This window comes from Carassius auratus, unplaced genomic scaffold (assembly GCF_003368295.1).
Source record: "Carassius auratus strain Wakin unplaced genomic scaffold, ASM336829v1 scaf_tig00002589, whole genome shotgun sequence".
Classification (NCBI taxonomy): Eukaryota; Metazoa; Chordata; class Actinopteri; order Cypriniformes; family Cyprinidae; genus Carassius; species Carassius auratus.
In genome coordinates this window covers 1-20,995 of record NW_020523461.1, presented here as the reverse complement: position 1 = coordinate 20,995, position 20,995 = coordinate 1, and the positions used below count along the sequence as shown (strand labels likewise).

Here is a 20,995-nt window from a genome sequence, read left to right as displayed (position 1 = left end):
GATTGTCTTGACGACATAAAGGCCTGGATGGCTCTGAATTTTTTTCATTTTAATGATAAAAAAAAACAGAAGTGATGGTTTTTGGAGGCACCACTGGCATGTAGATCTGGGCTCCTTGGCACCCTATATTAAACCTAGTATCACAAACCTAGGAGTTAAAGTGGACCCTGAGCTTAAATTTGACAGTCAGAACAAAGCTGTTGTCAAATCAAGCTTCTTTCATTTGAGGCAGCTGGCCAAAATAAAGCCAATTCTGTCAAGACAACATTTCGAAACTGTAATTTCCACGCCTTTGTAACTACACGGCTGGACTACTGTAATTCACTTTATGTGGGGGTTAGTTGGACCTCCATCACCCGTCTCCAGATGAATGCAGCAGCACGTCTTTTAACGGGCACACATAAACATGAGCACATTTCCCCTATTTTAGCTTCATTACACTGGCTGCCTATTCAATTTAGGATCCATTTTAAAATTCTATTATTTGCTTTTAAATCCCTAAATGGTCTTGCCCCGCCATACCTCGATTTTATTTACTTGATTTAACTTGTTACTTTGAATGCTTTTATTGTGTGGTTATTAATTGTTTATTTTTTTCTGTACAGCACTTTGGTCAATTTTGGTTGTTGTAAAGTGCTCAACAAATAAAGCTGGTAAGGTATGGTATGGTATGGTATGGTATGGTATATTTTTGTAACATTTTTTTTTTCAACTTGTATCTGTCTAGTACAGGTAAAAACTAACTATTATTAAAATATGTCCTTTTGTAAGGCACTAGTCATTAAACAAAGGGAGGTTTCGGTCAGTTTAGTCGGGTTTTTAACTTTCCCCCCTCTTTATTTCCTTACTGTTTTGTAATCATATCGCTCTCTTTCCACTGATGGTATAGTATAGAAGCGAGGGATGAAGTGATTGTGAGGAGAAAATATTGGTCTTTCATCTGGGGTGAGTAAATGAAACGAAGCACAGCAAAGTCAACCCAAGGACAGAAATCACAATGAATGCATCTGACAGAGACCCTTTTGTTATGTGAAAACAATAACAGCAATCAGTTTAACAAGTGCATTTTCTCCCTTGGTATGACATAAAAATAGCTGTGAGTCTGTCTGCTACAGTGCCCATTTGATTGTGAAACATGTCAGTCAGATTCTTTGTTTTGTTCTCAATGGTTTTGACTCAACTGCAATTTAGTAATTTAGACAATGTTGTATAGAGACATGACACAAGAGTATTTCTGTTTGAAACACAGAATGACTGCAGGGAGGTCAGAGGCCCTGAAGTGATTTTTATCAGAAAAGGCAAATGATTGTGGAAAAACATGTTGACTCAAGTTCACAGACAGACCACCAGCCTTGAACTGTACACATATGATACAAAGATAGAAAAGGAATTCCCTTAACAACAAATGGTGCACGAATCAGACCGACTCCTCAAGTTCAACTCAGTGATCCAGTCGTGAAGAATGTCAGTGAGTAACAGTTCACAAAAAAAACATCATTTATTTTATTATTTATTTTAATTAATGCTTTGTTCCTCACACAAGACTATCGTACGGCTTCAGAATATTTTTTTTATTGTGGTTTTGATTCCCTTTTGAAGCTTCATAATTAAAAGGAGGGCCTTCATCTGAAATCATTATTCTACAGAAGAAAGAATATCATACAGATTTGGAACGACGTGTGGGTGAATAAATGAAGACAGAATTCACATTTATCCATTTAACTTATTTGGGATCAAATCCTGATGTCATATTGAAGAGAGTGACATTTATTTAAGAAGGCTTAAGGGGGGGGGGGGGGGCATTATCAGAATATTAATATATATTGTTATAGATATTGATATAGATTTAAACTTCTAATTAAAAGGTATTAAGGCTCACTGTCTGGCAGATGATTCTGAAGAAAAGTGCAGTGTTTGACCAGAGATATAATTTATGATGTCAAAAAAACACAACATCACTCCTGTGCTGGACTACCCTCTGGTGGAAATGACTGAGAGAGACAGAAAGAGGAAATGAGTGTGCACAAACAGAATACATCACTTCAAGCTTTAGCCTTTAAAAGGTTCAGCCTCTTCTGATTGAGGTGGTTATGATATCTTTTCTAATTCAAACTTTAAAAACACTCAAAATCTAACCAACATTTTGAAACAATGACCACTAAAATCAGCACAGTACTTAAGGATGTCAGTCTCAAAGACCTATTTCTAAAAGTGATCAAAGCTTGGTTTGATGAATGTTCCTGTTTATTTATTTGTTTATTTTAAATTATTATCTTACTACATTATCAAAACAGTATGGGTGAATGGTCCAGCACATTCCAAAGCTGTGTTGCAAATGTAATAATTTGTAACTCTTTGCTTAAAGTGTTAAAAATTGCTGATGACACTGATCAAGTGGATTTTACAGTTTTGGAATTTAAAAAACGAAATCTTTGGCCTTACATGCACATTTGCGGGGGCTTAATTATCCAATATCAGGCCGTTTTCTTCTGCCAAGAGATGATGTGGAGTAAATGGATCCATAAAGAGAATTTGCAGCCTGATGGAACATGGCCAACCTTGATGTTTAAACTGCATATTTTTTTCAGCGAAAACTTCCTTCTGTAATCTTTGTAATGGGTTGAAGTTTTTGCAGATAAGCAATTTGTGATGATGCATTAGAATAATTGGTCTTCTGTACATAAATCACACAGCTTAGAGAGCTGGCCAACACAGAGAGCTTGCTGACTACGAGTCTAAACCCTCCTATTTGTCTTACCAAAAAAAAAAACAACACAGCCATATCCGTTTCTCAAATCTAATGATGCATTCATCTAATATAGCAGTGAAAAGCTAGATAATGACCTGATTAAGGAGTATGACAGTAAAACGCACTCTCAGTAATGATTCATTTCCACTGCCACAGTCAACAAAGCCACTAATGTCAGTGATAAGCAAGTTAATTCATCAACTTCTGTTAAATATCATCATTCCATCAAACGAACGTTACTTACTATATGAACAGATATCAAATAAGCTTGCGTAAGTACCTCCTGCATCATTAACACATCTTGAGAGCACTGACGAATCAAAACTTGGTTTCAACATGCACCTCCCAGAAATATTTTGCTTAAATGGAAACCTTTGCTTTTCTATGAATGCTGAGAAAAGCTTCAGCAGCATGTTTGGAATTCCGAGCCATAGAGTGCTTAGCTTATGATAGGAATGCTGACTCACTGCTTCCTGTTTCAGTTGCATACAGGCAGGCAGGAAACCACAGGAGAAGCTCTTGGGTGTTGGTTGCGTTCTTGGTTATCTACAAACATATAAAGCCCCAGGGGTGAGTTTAAGGCAGGAAGTGTAGCTGTATAAATGCTGGGCATTACCCATAAACATCCGAGTCACCAGAACCAGAGCTTTACACTGAGCAATTGGAGAGACGTGCCTCAAAGCATTTTAAATTAAGAGGGTGCTTTTTAAATTCTCTTAAAATTACACCTTCTATTAAGCAAACATTTTAAAAGACATGCAAAAATGAAATTCCTTTTTTTTCTTAAGGGTTTACACATTGTACATTGATCATATGATCATACGTTTAATTCAGCAAGGATGCATTAAATTGATCAAAAGTGACAGTAAATAAATTTTATTTAAAACTTATAAATATTTATTACAATAAATAAAATAAATGCTGTTCTTGTGAACTTTCTATTCATCATCTATTTCTTCTGAAAAAAAATGTATATATCATGTTTTCCACAAAAGTTTTAAGCCGAACAACTGTTTCGATAATACGAAATGCCAGTGGTTTCCGAAGGATCGTGTGACTGTGAAAAAGAGGAAATGTTCTCAGAACTTTGGCTGTGTTCTCAAAGTTCTGAACAAATGTTACATTAACAGAATGTTTGTTTAGAATTATCTTTAATGGTCTTTAATGATGTTCTCAAAACATTAGCAGAAAAACTTGATTCATGTTTCATTCATGATTTTGGCAATGGGTATATTTGTCCATCCTTTTGACCTACATGTTTTTGTACATACCCTTTAATATAAACTATATAATCTGAATTAATTACATTTAAAAATATGTTGAAATTGTTATTTGAAATTGTAATACTGCTTCCCGATAGTACTGTTTTTACTGAATATTTGATCAAGTAAATGCAGCCTTGGTGAGAATAGAATTTTTCTTTTTTTTTTACATTAAAAAAATCTTACCAACCACAAACTTTTAAATAGTAGTGAATAATCACAAATTCCTTGACTGTTATCTAACTATTTAATCTATTCATGGTGAGCAGAACATTCACGGTCTGTTATCTCAAGAGGAAGCCCTGTAAGTGTCCTGTAATGACTGATCATTTTATGGTTTCCTACATGAAACTTCACTGCTCATGTAGTCAGCTCATTTAAACACATTCAAATTATTTCAGAGTTCAAATGATTCATAGGTATGTGCAGAAATAATGTTTAATATCTGTGCATGCTTTTAAATTTCCAACTGAAATATAAGAGGATTTTGTTTACTCACTGTTAAAAACCGATTTATCAGAGAGTTAAAGTGTTTAATTTCTGTGAATAAAATAATCAAAATTAACTGCATAAATAATGACTGGTAAAACACTCCCCCAGTCTTCCAATTGGTTGGATAAAATGATAGCTCCGCCCCAATCTCGTACCATTGTTTAGGCTGGGCTGGTCAAATGCTCAAACAAACAGAGCCACAGTCTTTCAGGGGAATCAAACAAACGTCATATTTACATTTGTCTGCATACTTACAGCGGTGATAGAAGAAAGTAACTTATTGGAAAAAAGTGCACACTCACCTTTAAAAAAATAATGAAATACCCTAAGAAGCCCACAAGATAAAACAAATCTAAGAAAAAAATCTTGACAAAGCTGGCATACAGTAAATGTAAAAAAAAATGTTTTACTGATATACAGGGATTCATTATTGTTGCTTTAGTATATTCCCCATAATCCATATTTTGATCCGGAGTTTAGTCCATCCTATCATTCCATATGTTTTCGTGCATCCCCTTTTCAGTTCATCTATTGGTTCTGCATTGAGGTCATGGTTGCATCTCGTACTGGCCCTCTGTAGCAATGAAAAAGTCATTGAGTATGTCCTGCAGGTGGTCAAAGGTGGGCCTGTCCTCTGGCCTATCCCTCCAGCACTTCAGCATGATGTCATAAAGCTCCTCTGGACATCCATCTGGACACGGCATCCTGTAGTCCCTGTCAAGATTACGGATCACCTCTGGATTCGTCATGCCTGAAATGTAATAAAGCCCAGCCAGGTTTTTAAAGATCTATACATCTATCCTACACTGTTCTGAATGGAATACGAAACCCAAGAGAGAAAAGCCCATTACCTGGATACGGCACTCTGCCGTACGTGACAATCTCTGTCAAAAGAACTCCAAAGGACCACACGTCTGACTTGATGGTGAAAGTACCGAAGTTGATGGCCTCAGGGGCCGTCCATTTAATAGGGAACTTTGCACCTGATTGGTAAAAAAAGATGTGATAAAAGGTGATAAATGGGATTTTGGAAAAAGCAATGTGCAAGCATGGAAAATGTGTATTTTGCAAAAGTTTATTAATGATCCAGAAATACTATAAATAAAGCCTAAAGTAATGAAAGAAATACTATAAATAAAGCCTAAAGTAATGAAAAATCTGCCTTCATGTGGTAAAATCAGACAACACGGAAATGTCACCATGGAAAGAAGCTGTTCAATATCAGTAGCTCATACCCAACCTTAAAGGTCAAATATGTCAGATCATCACATTAGAAATCAAATGTTAGCATTGACTGGTGCCAATGAATCTGTGGCAGTGGAAAAAACACTGCACTGTGGGAATAAACTGGTGTACTCACCTTCTTGTGCAGTGTATTCAGATTCTATGATCCTGGCAAGGCCAAAGTCTGCTATTTTACAGTGCAGGGTCTCAGAGACTAGAATATTAGCCGCACGCAGGTCTCTGTGAATGTAATTTTTCCTTTCTATGAAAGCCATTCCCTCTGCAATCTGTTACACAGAGAGAAATTAAACTGAATGTAATAATATAGGCAATATGTGGAATACTTGGTAATTTTTAAAATGCAGTTTCTCAAAAAAAAAAATGTAACTTAAAATTTTGTTTGTCAGTGACATTATTTAAAATCGCTACAAAAAGCATCAAAGGATATTGTTTGATGGCAAGAACAAGGCAGACACGTAAGTTAGCAGCAACATAGTGGGCTCTAACAGGAAGTTTCACAGAGAGCAAGAACAGAGTCTGGGGCTTGTTAGGGGCTTCAGGTCGATGGAAAGAAGTACGTAATATCCTGCCGGAAGATATTAATCTAATTTTGTGGTGGTGTTTCTAGAAGAGTTCAGATCTAAAAATGTGCAGGCCATGAGCTTACAAGACCAAAGACCATTTCCTCTACATATCCCTGACAGTATCTGGTGCATAACAATTCTAAAAATAGTTACAGAAGTTGAAAATGATGTACAGGGGGTGCATGAAATAACTAATTAATGTGCAGGTTTCCATGCAGTGCATTTAAATGTACCATGTTCCATAAAGACTCAAATCTGCAGCGCCAGAGAAATAATTAATTGCTACTAAGAAGACAATCAAGAGAAATCCTGGCAAGTTGAATTATTCTTACTTGTGCAGCCATATCAATCAGCTTGGGAAGTTTTAATTGGTGGCCATCTTCCGTCTTCAGAAAGTCTAATAAGCTTCCTTGAATAGGAAAAGAACAATTTTAAAGTTTGGACAAGTTATGTCATCATTTGAATTATGGTTTAGGACTCTAATAATGTTCTGGTAATACCAACCATTAGCCATGTATTCTGTGACAATATATATGGGTTCTTTGGTGACTACAGCGTGCAGTTTGACCAGTCTCTCGTGCTGGAGCTTCTTCATCAGATTAGCCTCCTGAAGGAAAGCCTCTGGCTCCATGGTGCCTTCCTTTAAAGTCTTGATGGCAACTTTCTGGGAGTTTTTGTAGTACCCTACAAACAAGAGCCACAGGCACATGCAATTTCATCAACTTTTGGCAGCTCAATGAATAACATTTTTAGGACACATATAACTTTAGCCTCATGGTTAGATTGTAAAGAAAGGGCCTAGAATCAGTTATTTATGATCAGGTATGCTGTAAAAATCAAGTGTAATAAGCTCTTTTATATATATATATATATATATATATATATATATATATATATATATATATATATATATATATATTTTAAACAGGGTATATTTACTGTCTGTTCTTGCTTTAAGCATATACCTAGTTATATAAAACAAATAAAATCATTAAAAAAATCAAATGTATAAAAATAAAACTATATAATTGTCACACACCTGGACTCATTTAATGTGTTTTTGCCCGTGACCCAGTTTCTGTCTTTCCGTGTTTGATTAGTTCCCAGGTGTGTCCATTATCTTCCTCATGTGTTCCATGTCCCTGTTAATTTCATGATTCCATCCACCTGTGTTTCCCCAATTATCTGTGGTTCATAAGCCGTGTCCCTTCAGTTCTGTTTTGGCGGGTCTTCTCACTTGTCCTCACTTGTGCACTTGCTACTTACGTGTGTCTACCTCTGTGCTCCATGTTGGATATCCCCTGTGTTGGATATATTAAAAACCTTATTCCGTTTACCCTCGACTCCGTATTCCTTCAGGCAGCGTAAAACCGTGACAGAAGACCCGACCAGAAAGAGAAAGTAGAAAACTGCGTCTTTCCCTCCGTTTTGCTTTCGTTTTTTCTCAGTCTTTTTGTTTTGTAGTGTTTCTATGGATCCCCTCTATCGTCCCGAATTCCTCATCCTTCTGCTGAAGCAGGAAGGACGTTCTCTCGAGGACCATACCAGACAGTTTATTCTATTAGCTTATGCCACCAGCTACCCGGACAACGCGCTCTGCACCTTCTACAACACCAGCCTGAACTCCAAATGCAGAGCGTTGTCGTCCGAAGATGGTCCTCGAGAGGATTTCGCCGCATTCGTGGAGTGGACTCTGGCGAGAAATGGCTCATCTTTCACCATCTGCCCCATAGAGGACCTCGCCAGCCCCACTCCCGACCCAGAGACCAGCCAGCCACCATCACGCCGCACGGAGCCAGAGCCCACCGCAGCCGCAGAGCCCGAGCCATCCACTGACCGGGAACAGGATCTCGAGAGCGCGACTGACCAGGTGTGTGAGCCGGCCACACCGTGCATCGTGGGAGTCCTCGTGGAGATCGAGGGCATGGAGGAAAGCCCTGCCCACACTCCTGCGACCGAGGGTGAGCTGTATGCAGTCTCTGAAGATCATATGGAGCAAGTTCTGGATCTGATGGACTGGTCTATGGAGGTAATCCCTAATTTTCCTGTTTCCCCGCTGGTTCCGTCCAGCCCTGATTCCCCTGTATACCCTCTCAGTCTCCCACTCCTACCTCCTCCAGTCATTTCCTCTGCTCTATTTCCGCTGGATCCGCCCAGCCCTGAGTTTTCTGTTTCTCCGCTGGTTCCGCCCAGCCCTGAGTTTTCTGTTTCTCCGCTGGTTCCGCCCAGCCCTGAGTTTTCTGTTTCTCCGCTGGTTCCGCCCAGCCCTGAATTTTCTGTTTCTCCGCTGGTTCCGCCCAGCCCTGAGTCTCCTGTTTCTCCGCTGGTTCCGCCCAGCCCTGAGTCTCCTGTTTCTCCGCTGGTTCCGCCCAGCCCTGAATCTTCTGTGTGTCCGCTGGTTCCGCCCAGCTCTGAATCTTCTGTGTGTCCGCTGGTTCCGCCCAGCTCTGAATCTTCTGTGTCTCCTGTATTCCCTCCCAGCCTCCCTCTCCCGCCTCCTCCCAAACCTGCTGGTCCCTCTACTCCTCTTTCGCTGGTTCCGTCCAGTCCTGATCCTCCTGTCCTTCCTCCCATCCTTCTCCTCTCTCCTCCTCCTAGACCAGCCAGTTCCTCGTCATCCCTGCTGGTGCCAGCCAGTCCCGCAGCTCACCCTCAGTCCGCGCCATCGGGGCGCGGTGGTTCGCCGCTGGACTGCCAGTCTCCAGCTCCGCCTTGGCGTGTTAAGGCCCTGTCTCCGCCTCCAGCCTCCGAGCCCTGGACTCCTCCTCGGTCCTTCGACCCAGCGGCTCCGCCTTGGCTCTTAGCTCCCTCGTCTCCACCGTGGCCTGTCATCCCACCTGCTCCACCGGGCTCCCTCGTCCCTCCGGCTCCACCTTGGTCAGTCGTCGACCATCCGCCGCCTCGGGACTCCACTCCTCTGGTTCCACCTCGTCACTCCATCCCTCCGGCTCTGTCAGGCTCCTCCTTCCCTCCGGTTCCACCTCCATCCTCGGTCGCTCCGGCTCCACATCGGTCTGCCAGGACCCTGCCTCCGCCTTGGTCGCCTGAGCCTTCAGCTCCACCTAGGCCCTCCGGATCCTCGTCGTCACCCTGGCTCTGCAGCTGTGCTGCTCCATCTTGGGCTCCTCACCCACCGGTGCAGTCTCCGCCTGTCGGCCCCCTGGTGTCGTCGACCCTTCCTTCACCATGGCTCCTCCCGCCGTCGACTCCACCTTGGATCTCCGTCCTGGCTGGTCTCTGGTGGACCATCTGGCTCCTCCTGCTCCTGTCTCCTCCCTGGCTCCTTCCTCCGTCGTCTCCTCCCTGGCTCCTCCTTCTGTGGTCCCTGTCTGCTGGCCCCCTCCTGGGAGTCCGTCCTCCACCGGAACCTCCTCCCAAGTTCCCACCCACGCCTCCCTCGGTTGTTTCTACGGTGCGAGGACGCACCTACTGGGAGGGGGGAGTACTGTCACACACCTGGACTCATTTAATGTGTTTTTGCCCGTGACCCAGTTTCTGTCTTTCCGTGTTTGATTAGTTCCCAGGTGTGTCCATTATCTTCCTCATGTGTTCCATGTCCCTGTTAATTTCATGATTCCATCCACCTGTGTTTCCCCAATTATCTGTGGTTCATAAGCCGTGTCCCTTCAGTTCTGTTTTGGCGGGTCTTCTCACTTGTCCTCACTTGTGCACTTGCTACTTACGTGTGTCTACCTCTGTGCTCCATGTTGGATATCCCCTGTGTTGGATATATTAAAAACCTTATTCCATTTACCCTCGACTCCGTATTCCTTCAGGCAGCGTAAAACCGTGACAATAATACTGTATAAAAACAACAACAGCTAATAATACAGTATGAAAACAAATATTAAGCCATTCTGCTTCTCAAGTAAATGTATATGTATGTTAAAAGAATTTTAAAAGAACAAGTTGTTAAGATCTGCAAGAACGCACACTGTATAGTGGGGGAATATGGATTAGAGGTTTTTGCAGCTTCCGATTAATATTGACCATGGTGGCCAAAGTAAAAACCTCTTTGACTTTCAGTGAAATTATCATTCATGTGGCTAAAATGTGACAATACCACACAAAACCACACAAAACACTGACACGCCCTTGAACAAACAACTTCAGGGCCAGTATAAAAGAAGTGTATTCTGAAGTGAGATGAATACAAAGACATATTGACTATGACTATGACTTTTGCCTCAATAAACTCCTAAGTTGGGCAGTATTAAGGACGTAGAACATGGTCATGCAGATATTTGGCTTTTTAAGTACTAATAAAAAGCAAATATGTTAATAATATACATGCTAATAAGCAACTAATTAATAGTAAGAACTGGTCATTACCTCATTTTTATATTAATTAAATCTCTGATTGAATTAAGCCTCTGAATAAAATGTTTTAATTACATTTTGTAAAATAATTTTATGCATGTTATATCAAGGCAACACTGCTTCAATGAAAATAAATGACATTTTATAGTATTACTATAGTATTCATCTCAATAATGAAAATCTTCCATTTTAATTATTGTTTATAAAATTTACTCTGTAGACTACTGTAGGTTTTGTAGCATATAAATCAAGATAATGAATCTGAATACATACTACACAAAATTAAGAAGACTCTCTTATAAACTTAACTCAAATTGTCCAGAGCAAAAATATGCGTCAACCAACCATTGAGGCAGAAAAGGAAGAATAAAGATTTGTTACAAAGGCAACATTGCGCAACTGAACTTTCTTCTGCTTCTTACCCATCCACACTTCTCCAAACTGACCGGCACCCAGTTTTTTCACCATTTTCAGAGTCTCTCTGGGAATCTCCCACTCATCTTGAGCCCAGGGTCTCTGAGGGGCAGCGGTTTTACACGGACTTCCAAGCTTCTGACATAAACCATCTGCGGTCCCTTTATGTGCAATAAAAGAGTTTGAGAGAACAGCAAGAAGGTTGAGTGCTGATTATGTCACAAATGTAGGAGCAATTTCTAATTAAACAAGACTAGCATCTACCAATCTGTCTGAACTGAAACCATGTTTACTTGGTTTTGATTCTGTCCGGAGAAAAACACAAGATGTGCTCAAACCAAAACGTAGAAAAGGGTTTTTGCTACTTGTAAACAGTTCTATAAAAAGACACAACAAACCAAAATGGGGCAAGAATGTGGAGTACGAACTAAGACTAAAGCTGACCTATTTATCTGGTGGTTAAAGCAACTGTTTGTCATGTTCTCACTGCTACGACCACAGAAAGCATACAGTGGAAGAAACAGAAGAGGTCCTAGATACAGCAACAGTCTTAGCTCTGACTACTTACTGGAGTAATATTTGACTAGTTCCTGAAGAGAAGAAAAGGTTGTGGAGGGAGAGATGTAGAAACCGCCGTTATCAAGGCCTCGGATCTTATAATGCTTGACAACATCACCATGCTCTGGGGTGGAGTCTCTTATAGACAGAGAGAAAGCACCTGCAGAGGATCACAAACAGCTGTTCAGTAACATGGCTGATCAGTAGGCTCTTCTCATTTTTATGAAGAACAGAATCACAACCAGCCCAGTTCTGTAAAGGTTTTTGAAATAGCGCACATTAAATGTCATCTGACAGGTATCACAGAAATATGTGGCCTACCAATATGAGAACCAATACTTGTCGGCCTAGACTCTGTAAAAAGATCAACGTAATCAGGGAAGCATTCAATACCTTTAAGACGGCTCTTAGAATCTCTGAATCATTTTGTATGTCAAGGATTTCTCACATCAGGTTTGCTTGTCTTTAAAGAAATGGCTGACATTGCTTATAGAATGTAATTTGCTAAACAGTAAACAGATATTTTTAATTTATTTAGTGATTTAACACTGCATTTTAAACACAAACTGTTTTTGTCTTATTTTCCAGAACAAATATCTAAGTGCCATGCATTTGGTCAAATTATACACTCAGTAACCTCAGTTACTGAGAAATTTCCAGTGAAGTAGAGTTTCTGCATTTTCCATTGCTCTGCAAGTAGATAAATAAAATAAAAAGGCTATTAATATCTCCCCTCAAAGCAAAGCACAGATCTCAGTGCATGGGTTGACATTTATTTGCTCTTTCGGGCTCTCTGCGTGATGTGAACTTGAAAAAGAGCTGCAGATGAGATTCTGGAAACTTACGCACACTTTATCAGCGACAGATTTGATCAAAATCAAATAAAAGTAACAAAGTTTTGAGGCTGTGGGCCCAGTGCTCCCTTAAATGTTAATTTAGTTTGGCTGGCCTGAGATAAAAAATTAAAAAAAAGATCAGAAGAACTGAAAATATTGTGATGGTGTATTATACTGACTAATTTAAGTCATTTCATTAGTATTTCCTTCTCTTTGTGGTAGAAACTGAACTAATGTTATAATTCTTGCTGTGGCTGGATAATGTAGTGATACACAGTACAAGCTGCTTAAAAATCACAGCCTCTCTAATGTTCCTGCTTCAACTCACCTTTGCAATATGTTTTTGGATTTTTTTTTAGCACCAAAATTGATAATATATGTAACCACGTAGTTACCACTCATACTTCTGCTGCCTCCTTCTTAAATATTTCTGCATTTTATGGTATCTCTCTCTTTAACTTTGCATTTTAACTTGCTATTCTCCCAGTCTCGATGTAATATGGTTTAAAAACTGAAAGCCTCAACTTCTAGAGTTGGTCTGATACCATCTTGTCTGTTTAAATCATGTTTTTATTCACCCTCTCCTGTTGTTTTGAGAACTATTAATAACTCTCTGTGCACCGATGTTGTGCAAGCAGCACTTAAAATTCCTGCTGTCACCCCTGTACAAAAAACGAACAACATGGACTTTGATAATCTGAATAATTTTCATCCCATAATCTTCCATTCCTCACCAAAATTTTAGAACAAACAGTGGCTTCTCAATTGCTTTATCATCTTTCCTCTAATGATCTTTTTGAGCCACTTCAGTCTGGATTTTGTAAACTCCACAGCACTGAAACAGCGTTAGTTAGGGTCACTAATGACTTGTTAATGGCTTCTGGTTCTGGTTTATCTAGAATTTCTGATTTATCTATACTGATTCTTCTTGATCTTAGTGCCGCTTTTGACACTATAGTTCACTCCATTTTAATCCCCCTTTTAAAGACTATCTTTGGAGTTGATTCTGATTCTGCATTAAAGTTTGTTGTGATGGGTGATTGCAAGTCTGAGGTTGGTGTGGTGTAGTCTGGTGTTCCCCAGGGATCAGTTTTGGGCCCTTTACTTTTTAGTATTTACATTTTTCCATTTGGCCAACTTTTAAGAACACTTGGTCTTAACTTTCACTTTTATGCCAAGATCTATATGCATTCAGTCTCTTCTTTCTCAATATTTTACTGAGATGAAAATTTTTTCAAGTGATGCTTATTGGTTCACCTCATCAGTTACGTAAAGCAGAGGCCATAACCTTAAGTGTGGATGGCTCTGCTTTACAATTCCAAACTACACAAAAAAATCTGGGGGTGATATTTGACACCAATTTAACATTTGACCATCATATTCGTAACACAGTCAAAGCATCATTTTTTCATCTCAGAAACATTGCCAAATTACGTCCCATGTTGACTTCCTCTGTGGCTGAAAAGTTAAGTTTTATTTTATTGTTTGCTTAGGTTTACACTGCCTGCACTGATATGTGTATCTTTTAATTTCATATTTTTTATGTAAAGTGCTTTGAGATACTACTTAAAGGCGCTATATAAAATAAAGTTTATTATTATTATTACTGTTGCAATGGAACTCTTTGAAATGTTGTGCACTTTTGTGCTTTTGGGCCTCAAGACGTGTACTGCTTGAGCAGCCATTCAATGATCACATGAAAACAAAGGGGAATTAATGTTACTGGCATCTGACCTTTGGTTGTTTCACTTTCTCTCACAAGAAATGCTCCAGGTTTGTTTCCCGGTGCCAGCAGAAGACGCTCTGTGTCTCTCCGACTCATGTCCTTTAAAAACCATCTGGAACAGAAAACAGACCCTTTATAATATCAATCTTTTACAAAGATTAAGTTTACAAATTATAAATCTGTTAGGTCCGAGTGTAAGAGTATTGATGTTATTAAGCATGACATTAATTCAGTGCATTGGCTGAAATATGGCAAGTGCTAATATTCAGAACAACGAACCACACTCTTGCCCATGCGCTACTGCTGAAACATATCCATATACTGGTAATATTTGTTACTACTGTACCTCTCCACCTCCATCGTCTGTGCTCTTGCCACATATGTAGACGGAATATATCCCTCACAACCAGTGACCAAGGACTTCGCCAACCACCATTCACCAGTCCTGAGAAAAACATGGGACAAGTTAGTCACTGTTATCATTTGGCTCTTTAATCTTTTTTTTATGTGTTATTTGTGTGTGGTTATTTTAGTTGACATTCGCATGTAGCAAATTTAAACAGTACACAATATAAAAATTATTCACCTGGAATAACAAAAGCAAAAAGGTAAAATGGGTTGATATCTTAATTAGAAGTTTATTAGCCCAAAACTATGCCTACTGTGTTATACACACTTTATTAGGTTAACAAAGTACTTACCAATTATGATTAATTGTAAACATTTACAAGTGGAGATCCTCTCTAATATATAAATTGCTGGAAGTCTTTGCTGTATTTTAATTTTATACTCGTATTACCAAAAAAAGTAGCGGTATTTTTTACTCACTCTTTAATAATCTTGAGTCTGTCTCCTTTTTTGAACTGTAGATCATTATCATTAACAGGCTGGAAGTCAAATTGAGCAATGACAATATCTTCATCTGAAAAGAAAGTTAAAATATGCAATTCAAATATTGGAAAAACATTGCCTTCTGGTGCATTACATGTGAACAATAACATGCCATGACAGTTTCTGGCCTTTTATTTTCAAATTTTTAATAAGAACACAAGATCTGCACCCAGTAACATTATTAATATAATGTATTCAAAATGGTTTTTGAAAGAAAAACGCTTTCCCGAATATAAAAACGTATTACCTAGACTGTTGCTCTGCTTCCTGTGATCTCTTGACAACTGTAAATAAAAGATTTCATTTTCATATTCATTAATGATTTCTAAAAAACTTACATGTAATAGAAATGTATTCATTTGCAATAATATACTATATATAATAGTGTGGTAATATTAAAAAAAATAAACTGGAAATAGTCTTGTTTGTCACTGTGAAGCTCAGTAAAATAAAATAAAAAATATATATATGTTCTCAGTAGAATTCAGCTGGTCATTAAAAACACTAAAATCAGCAATACTTACATGAAAGTTGTTAGAGTTTGATGAATTATTATGTTCATGCCCTTTAGAGTCTTTGCGATGTTTCTGGTCACTACAAGCACAACCCATCCTAAAAAAAACACATTTAATCAGTGTTCATTTACTTATATGTTATCAAATCAATTCTATTGCTTCCTTGTAATCACACCTATATTCACGGCTGTCAGTCTCCCCAGTTCTCTGCTCGGAGTCAGTAACAGTCCAGAAGAAACCCAGAAAGGTCCAGAAAGGCATCATATTGGGTGCTGAATAAAAACATTTTTAAACTCACCCACATGAGCCAAACATGATCATGATTTTAACACAGTTTGGTGGTTTACACTTTAAAAAACTTAATGAGTATGATTCCATTAGTATAGTTGGACAATCACTGACAAAACGCAATCCTATCACACAAACAAAAAATAAAACACAAATATTAAAGTATTTATTAAAAAGTGCTCACCCTTATGAAAACAGATTCCATTGGATGGAAATATTAACTAGTGCAAAAGACAAAAAGATGGATTTTAGGTGTTTATCATTTTAACAGCTTGTCAAAACTGATCTTAACGAAAGAAACGTTTTCAACACATTTTCAGCTAAGGTGATAATTTGTGATGAGTTTTTAAATAACAGTTTCCATTCAGACTCTATATAAGCATAATCATAAATATCATTAAATGCAAATGCAGAAAGTCAAAATATATATTTTTTTATTTTTATTTATTTTATTTATAGTTTAAAAAAAAATGCTACCGATGAAGTAAGTAAAACTACAAAATGTTACCATTATATATCACAGGGAATGTCTACTACTGTACATACAAAATATCAATTTAAAGTCAAATAAATATGTACTTACATTTTGTGTGTCCTTAAGCATGCTTAAATATATTTAATAATCAAAATTCCAGGTACTTAATTTATGAAACTAAATCACGAAAGTATTTTTCTCTTACACACACATATGAAGATACACAGGCAGCCCATCTACTGCAGGCACACACCCAATCTGCATGTGAGGCCTGGTATATGCCCTGAGAGACCGCATTAGTTGAAAGAGATAAATAGAGATGTTTATTTAGCATACCCCTCCCTCTCTTTCCTCTGTCAGAGCTTAATTCAAAAACTGTGCAAATGCCTTAAGTAAAGCACGCATTTGATGAGCATGTGATGTCAGACACTGAAACTGTAGACAACTTTCATATTTGAACATCCTCATTCTGAGTAATGGTTTGACAGCTTTGAATGTTTATTTTTTACTCTATGCTGTCCGTCAACAAGGAAGCCTGGTAATTTTCTTGGAAACACTGAAATAACGATGTTTAAATGGTGCTTCAAGAAACAAAAACATTCTTTTTAAAAATCGGTTTCAATGAATTTGGGAAGTTGTGCTGTATTACGGGCATATCTCAAAGAAATATACATAGAACTGTAATTTCTCCAAAACTTCCCATGTTGTATGAGCATATGAGAAGAGTGAAGTACTTAAAAGCTACATACGATTTAGCTCACAGCAGCAACTTTGTCACAGGATGTTGTTGACTAGCCAAATAGACATGTTTCCCTTTATAGGCGCTGTGGTTTTTCTTCCGTTGAACTTCAGTTAGCTGCATTTACTCTGCAGCTTGTAAAGTTCAGATTGAAAGTGTTATATTACAGGCCATTAGTGTGTTGTAGTCAAGGTCCTGTTACATCTTAAAGATCCAGTTACACTGAAAATAACAGTTTAGATTTTAGCACGTCCTGATATTTGACCCTGGACCACAAAACCAGTCATAAGTAGCACTGGTATATTTGTAGAAATAGCCAACAATACATTGTATGTGTCAAAAGTTTTATTTTATGCCAAAAATCATTTTAAGATGAGGATATTTTGTAAATGTCCTACTGTAAACATATCAAAACTTTACTAACAACTTCGATTTGGGCAACTTTAGGGCAATTTTCTCAACAACAAATAATTTTGCACCCGAGCTTCCAGATTTTCTCATTGTTGTAGTCTTGGCCAAATAGTGTCCTATCCTAACAAACCTATAAATTATGGAAAAGCCTATTTATTCAACTTTCAGATAATGTATAAATCTCAATTTCAGAAAATTATCCTTACGTTATGGGTCTCATACTGTCATGTTCTCATGAATGTTAACATAATCCACATTAAGCAGATTCTTAATCTTTCTGTTCTACACAGATTTTTGTCCAATAAATTTTTTTTTCTAGAATGAGTATGTTCCTCCTCTTAATACCAAATATCAAATTAACTTAAATGATTCATGATTTACAATATATTTAGGAGGCGGCATAATTAAGATGCCTACTTTTGGAACAACTTACTAACTTTTGCAGTGTACAGCAAATGTCACCATGGAAATTAGAAGTTAACTGTATGAATGTAAATGATGTGTGTAAAAAATATGATAAATAATAATGAAGCAGTATGAACTGTGATACTGACCTTGAAGTGAGACATCTTGAACAGTCTCAAGTAGCTCAGCACAATCTTCCCTCTGAGAAACTCACTGTAACACAGTAAAAATTCTTAAATGTAATAAAATACTTTATATATTTTGTAGAATAAGAAATGTCATGTTGTGTTTTCTCCTCATCTGCTATGACTGTATAGATTATTTAAATATAAAATATAAAATAAAATAGCAAAGCTTTCATTAAGAAATCATATTTTGTATAAAAAAAGTTCCCATAATCTGGCTGAAAAAATTAATATAATAAAATTACATTAGCTGTTCAATTTACATGTCTTATTGCTACTTTAAATAATAATTAAATATATAAATAAATAAAAATGTTATACTGGGCCAGTGAAAAATGTTGGCACAGTAGTTATAAACAGGAACCATGGCCATTAGAAAAATTCTTATTGATTTCCTTGAAGTCGAACTACAATAAAATTATGAAATGAAAAATAAAAAGCCCATTGATTTGCGTGAAAACAACAACAACAACAACAACAACAGACAAGATTTAAATCTAACGAGAGTGTTTGTTTACAGTCAGTCACCGCGATAGATTTGTATGTGTGAAAACAAGCGTGATTTGAGAAGTAATGTGTTTCCAGCGCCCCCTTTAAAAACACCTCCTCCTCACGGTCCGAAAACTGGTTTAGAACTGGAGGATTTTAGTTTGGGAATGGGAAACTACTTCCAGAGCCAAGCCCGTTGATAAAGTGGGCAAGTCGGTTTAAATATGCATATATTTAAACTTTAAAATATTTTATATTGAGTAGGCCTCTTACATACAGTAGCCTATATATTTTCTACAACAAGTCATTTTTCTGTAGGCTAAATGAATTTTATGGTTGCTTCTGCAGTGTAAGAGCATTTTTACTGTCCTTTAGCAGCTCACTCTGTCACATACATTGCACCTTTCTTTTACTGTCTATGATTGCACCTCTAATGAAAAAGCGAAAACATGGACTTGTTTACTGACACGTGCAAAAGTGTGCCGATTTCTGAACGTCCACTAGAGAGCAGCAAAGCCTATTATTGAAGCAGTTTAAATGACTTAAGCATATTGTATCCGATTTTACGCTGGAAAATGAGTGTTCCCAGAGACCTCAGTCAATAAAGATGTTTTAATTATTCTAACTTTAATTTTGCAGTTTTTTAAATATATATCTTTCTTTTTTTTATTATTTTCATCTATTCATGGTAGCTGAATACAAGCATCGTGTTATAAATATTATCTGCTCGAATATCTACGTGCTACATTAATTTATTATTATTATTATTATTATTATTATTATTATTATTATAAATAATAAGTTTATGGTTTAACATTAATTGTTTTCTGTTTCATTTTCATAATGAAAAATGTTATTCCATCTAAAATCTTTTTTTTTATCTGACTTTACATATGCTATTATCTTAATTATGATTCTACTAGAAAACTGATTTTAAACAATTTTTAGCTTGTGTTAAAGAAAATGTATACATTATATTCGACCTGGTGTGAAATTCTTTGTATTATGACAATGCCTATATGAGACTGAAGATGACATCATTCCACTTGATCATTTGAAGAATTCTGAGAAACAAAGGAAACAAACTATAAACACCAAACAATAGATTGTTGATTAAACATTTTATCCTAAGTAAATGCTGTTTTTCCCATACTGTATAATCAGGAACACATTTATCATATTAATACGAGAACTACATAAACAATTCTATCAAGGAAGGACCATTCACTTTAAATCACTTCAAAGTTGTTTCCTGTCAGTTCCTGTTTTCCTTTCTGAATCACTTTTGATTGCACATAAATGGAGAGTATCAGCGTCACCGTCAGGCCAGCTTTTTGTGGACCACCTGTGTATGTGATGTAGCCCCTCTGACATGCAGTGCAGGTGTGGTGATGGAGTTTCTTGAGGGTGTCCTGGTAACACATTCATCTTTCTCCCACTCTGGGTTTTCCCAGAGATTGCGGATACTGCGTCCCCACAACCCAGGTCCCCAGACGCTGCATCCTGTCCAGCAGTATAACCTGAATAACAGTGGAAACCAAGAAGCAGAGAGAGAGATTGTGGCTCGAGAGAACCTCCGTGCCCTGCCCATATTCACGACAATGTGCTAACCCTGCAAAATTCCTGCTCCGCCGTCTTATTGTGTTTGGTGTGTGTGAACATACAGTATACAGTATATGCCAAACAGAGGTCCAGCTGTCATACTTACACTCTGCTGAATATTTCTTAGGTTATTTATTGTTTATAAAAGTGATTTAAGTAAACATAATAAAACACACTGACATACAATCTGACAATAGTCAATTGCTGTATATGATTGGCAATACTTTTATACAAAATGAATATATTTTATTTTTATAATAATAATAATGAATATATTTTAAATATAAATTTTAAATTACAAAATTTGTTCCAAAATCAATGCATTGATATTTTTCTGGGTTAAATTTTTTTTTTAATTAAATTATGGATGAAAAGCTTAATAGGCATTTTGTCTGAATAAATTAGCTTTTACATTTATTCATATTTGCAGACGCTTTTATCCAAATTGAGTATACAGTGTGTATTTACATATACATATAAATATACACAGCCCACATACACATATTTATGGTAAACTCAGACCTTTATTTTGATGCAATTAATCGCAATGAATCATTTTGACAGCATTAAAATAAATATATATATATATATTAAAAAAAAAAGTCTGCAAGACTTTGACTTTCAAAAATAAACATATGCTCATAAAAATGAAGGTTCTAGAGACTTCAAATTATTTAAATATTCATTGCTCTAAGGAAACCACACTTCTTTTAAGAAATTTTCTATGAAAAATTTTGGGGAGCCACAATTGTTCTTCTATGATATTGATGTGAAACAGTAGTAAATAGCCAGGTCAAAATGGCTAGTAACTGTGCATCTAGACTGTGAAC

General features: G+C 37.3%; 1 protein-coding gene across 1 annotated transcript; it reads right to left on the bottom strand.

Moving 5' to 3' along the window:
* Positions 1 to 4,423: 4,423 nt before the first annotated feature.
* LOC113069958 (tyrosine-protein kinase Blk-like) lies at positions 4,424 to 15,784 on the bottom strand. Its single transcript, XM_026243107.1, has 13 exons — positions 15,747 to 15,784; positions 15,581 to 15,668; positions 15,304 to 15,340; positions 14,994 to 15,087; positions 14,512 to 14,610; positions 14,174 to 14,277; positions 11,614 to 11,763; positions 11,054 to 11,206; positions 6,816 to 6,995; positions 6,644 to 6,720; positions 5,864 to 6,014; positions 5,355 to 5,486; positions 4,424 to 5,254 (listed from the first exon to the last, which is right to left on the bottom strand). Exons 2-13 carry the CDS (start codon positions 15,665 to 15,667, stop codon positions 5,052 to 5,054), a joined length of 1,467 nt encoding a protein of 488 aa, XP_026098892.1. The 5' UTR covers position 15,668; positions 15,747 to 15,784; the 3' UTR covers positions 4,424 to 5,051.
* Positions 15,785 to 20,995: the final 5,211 nt, after the last annotated feature.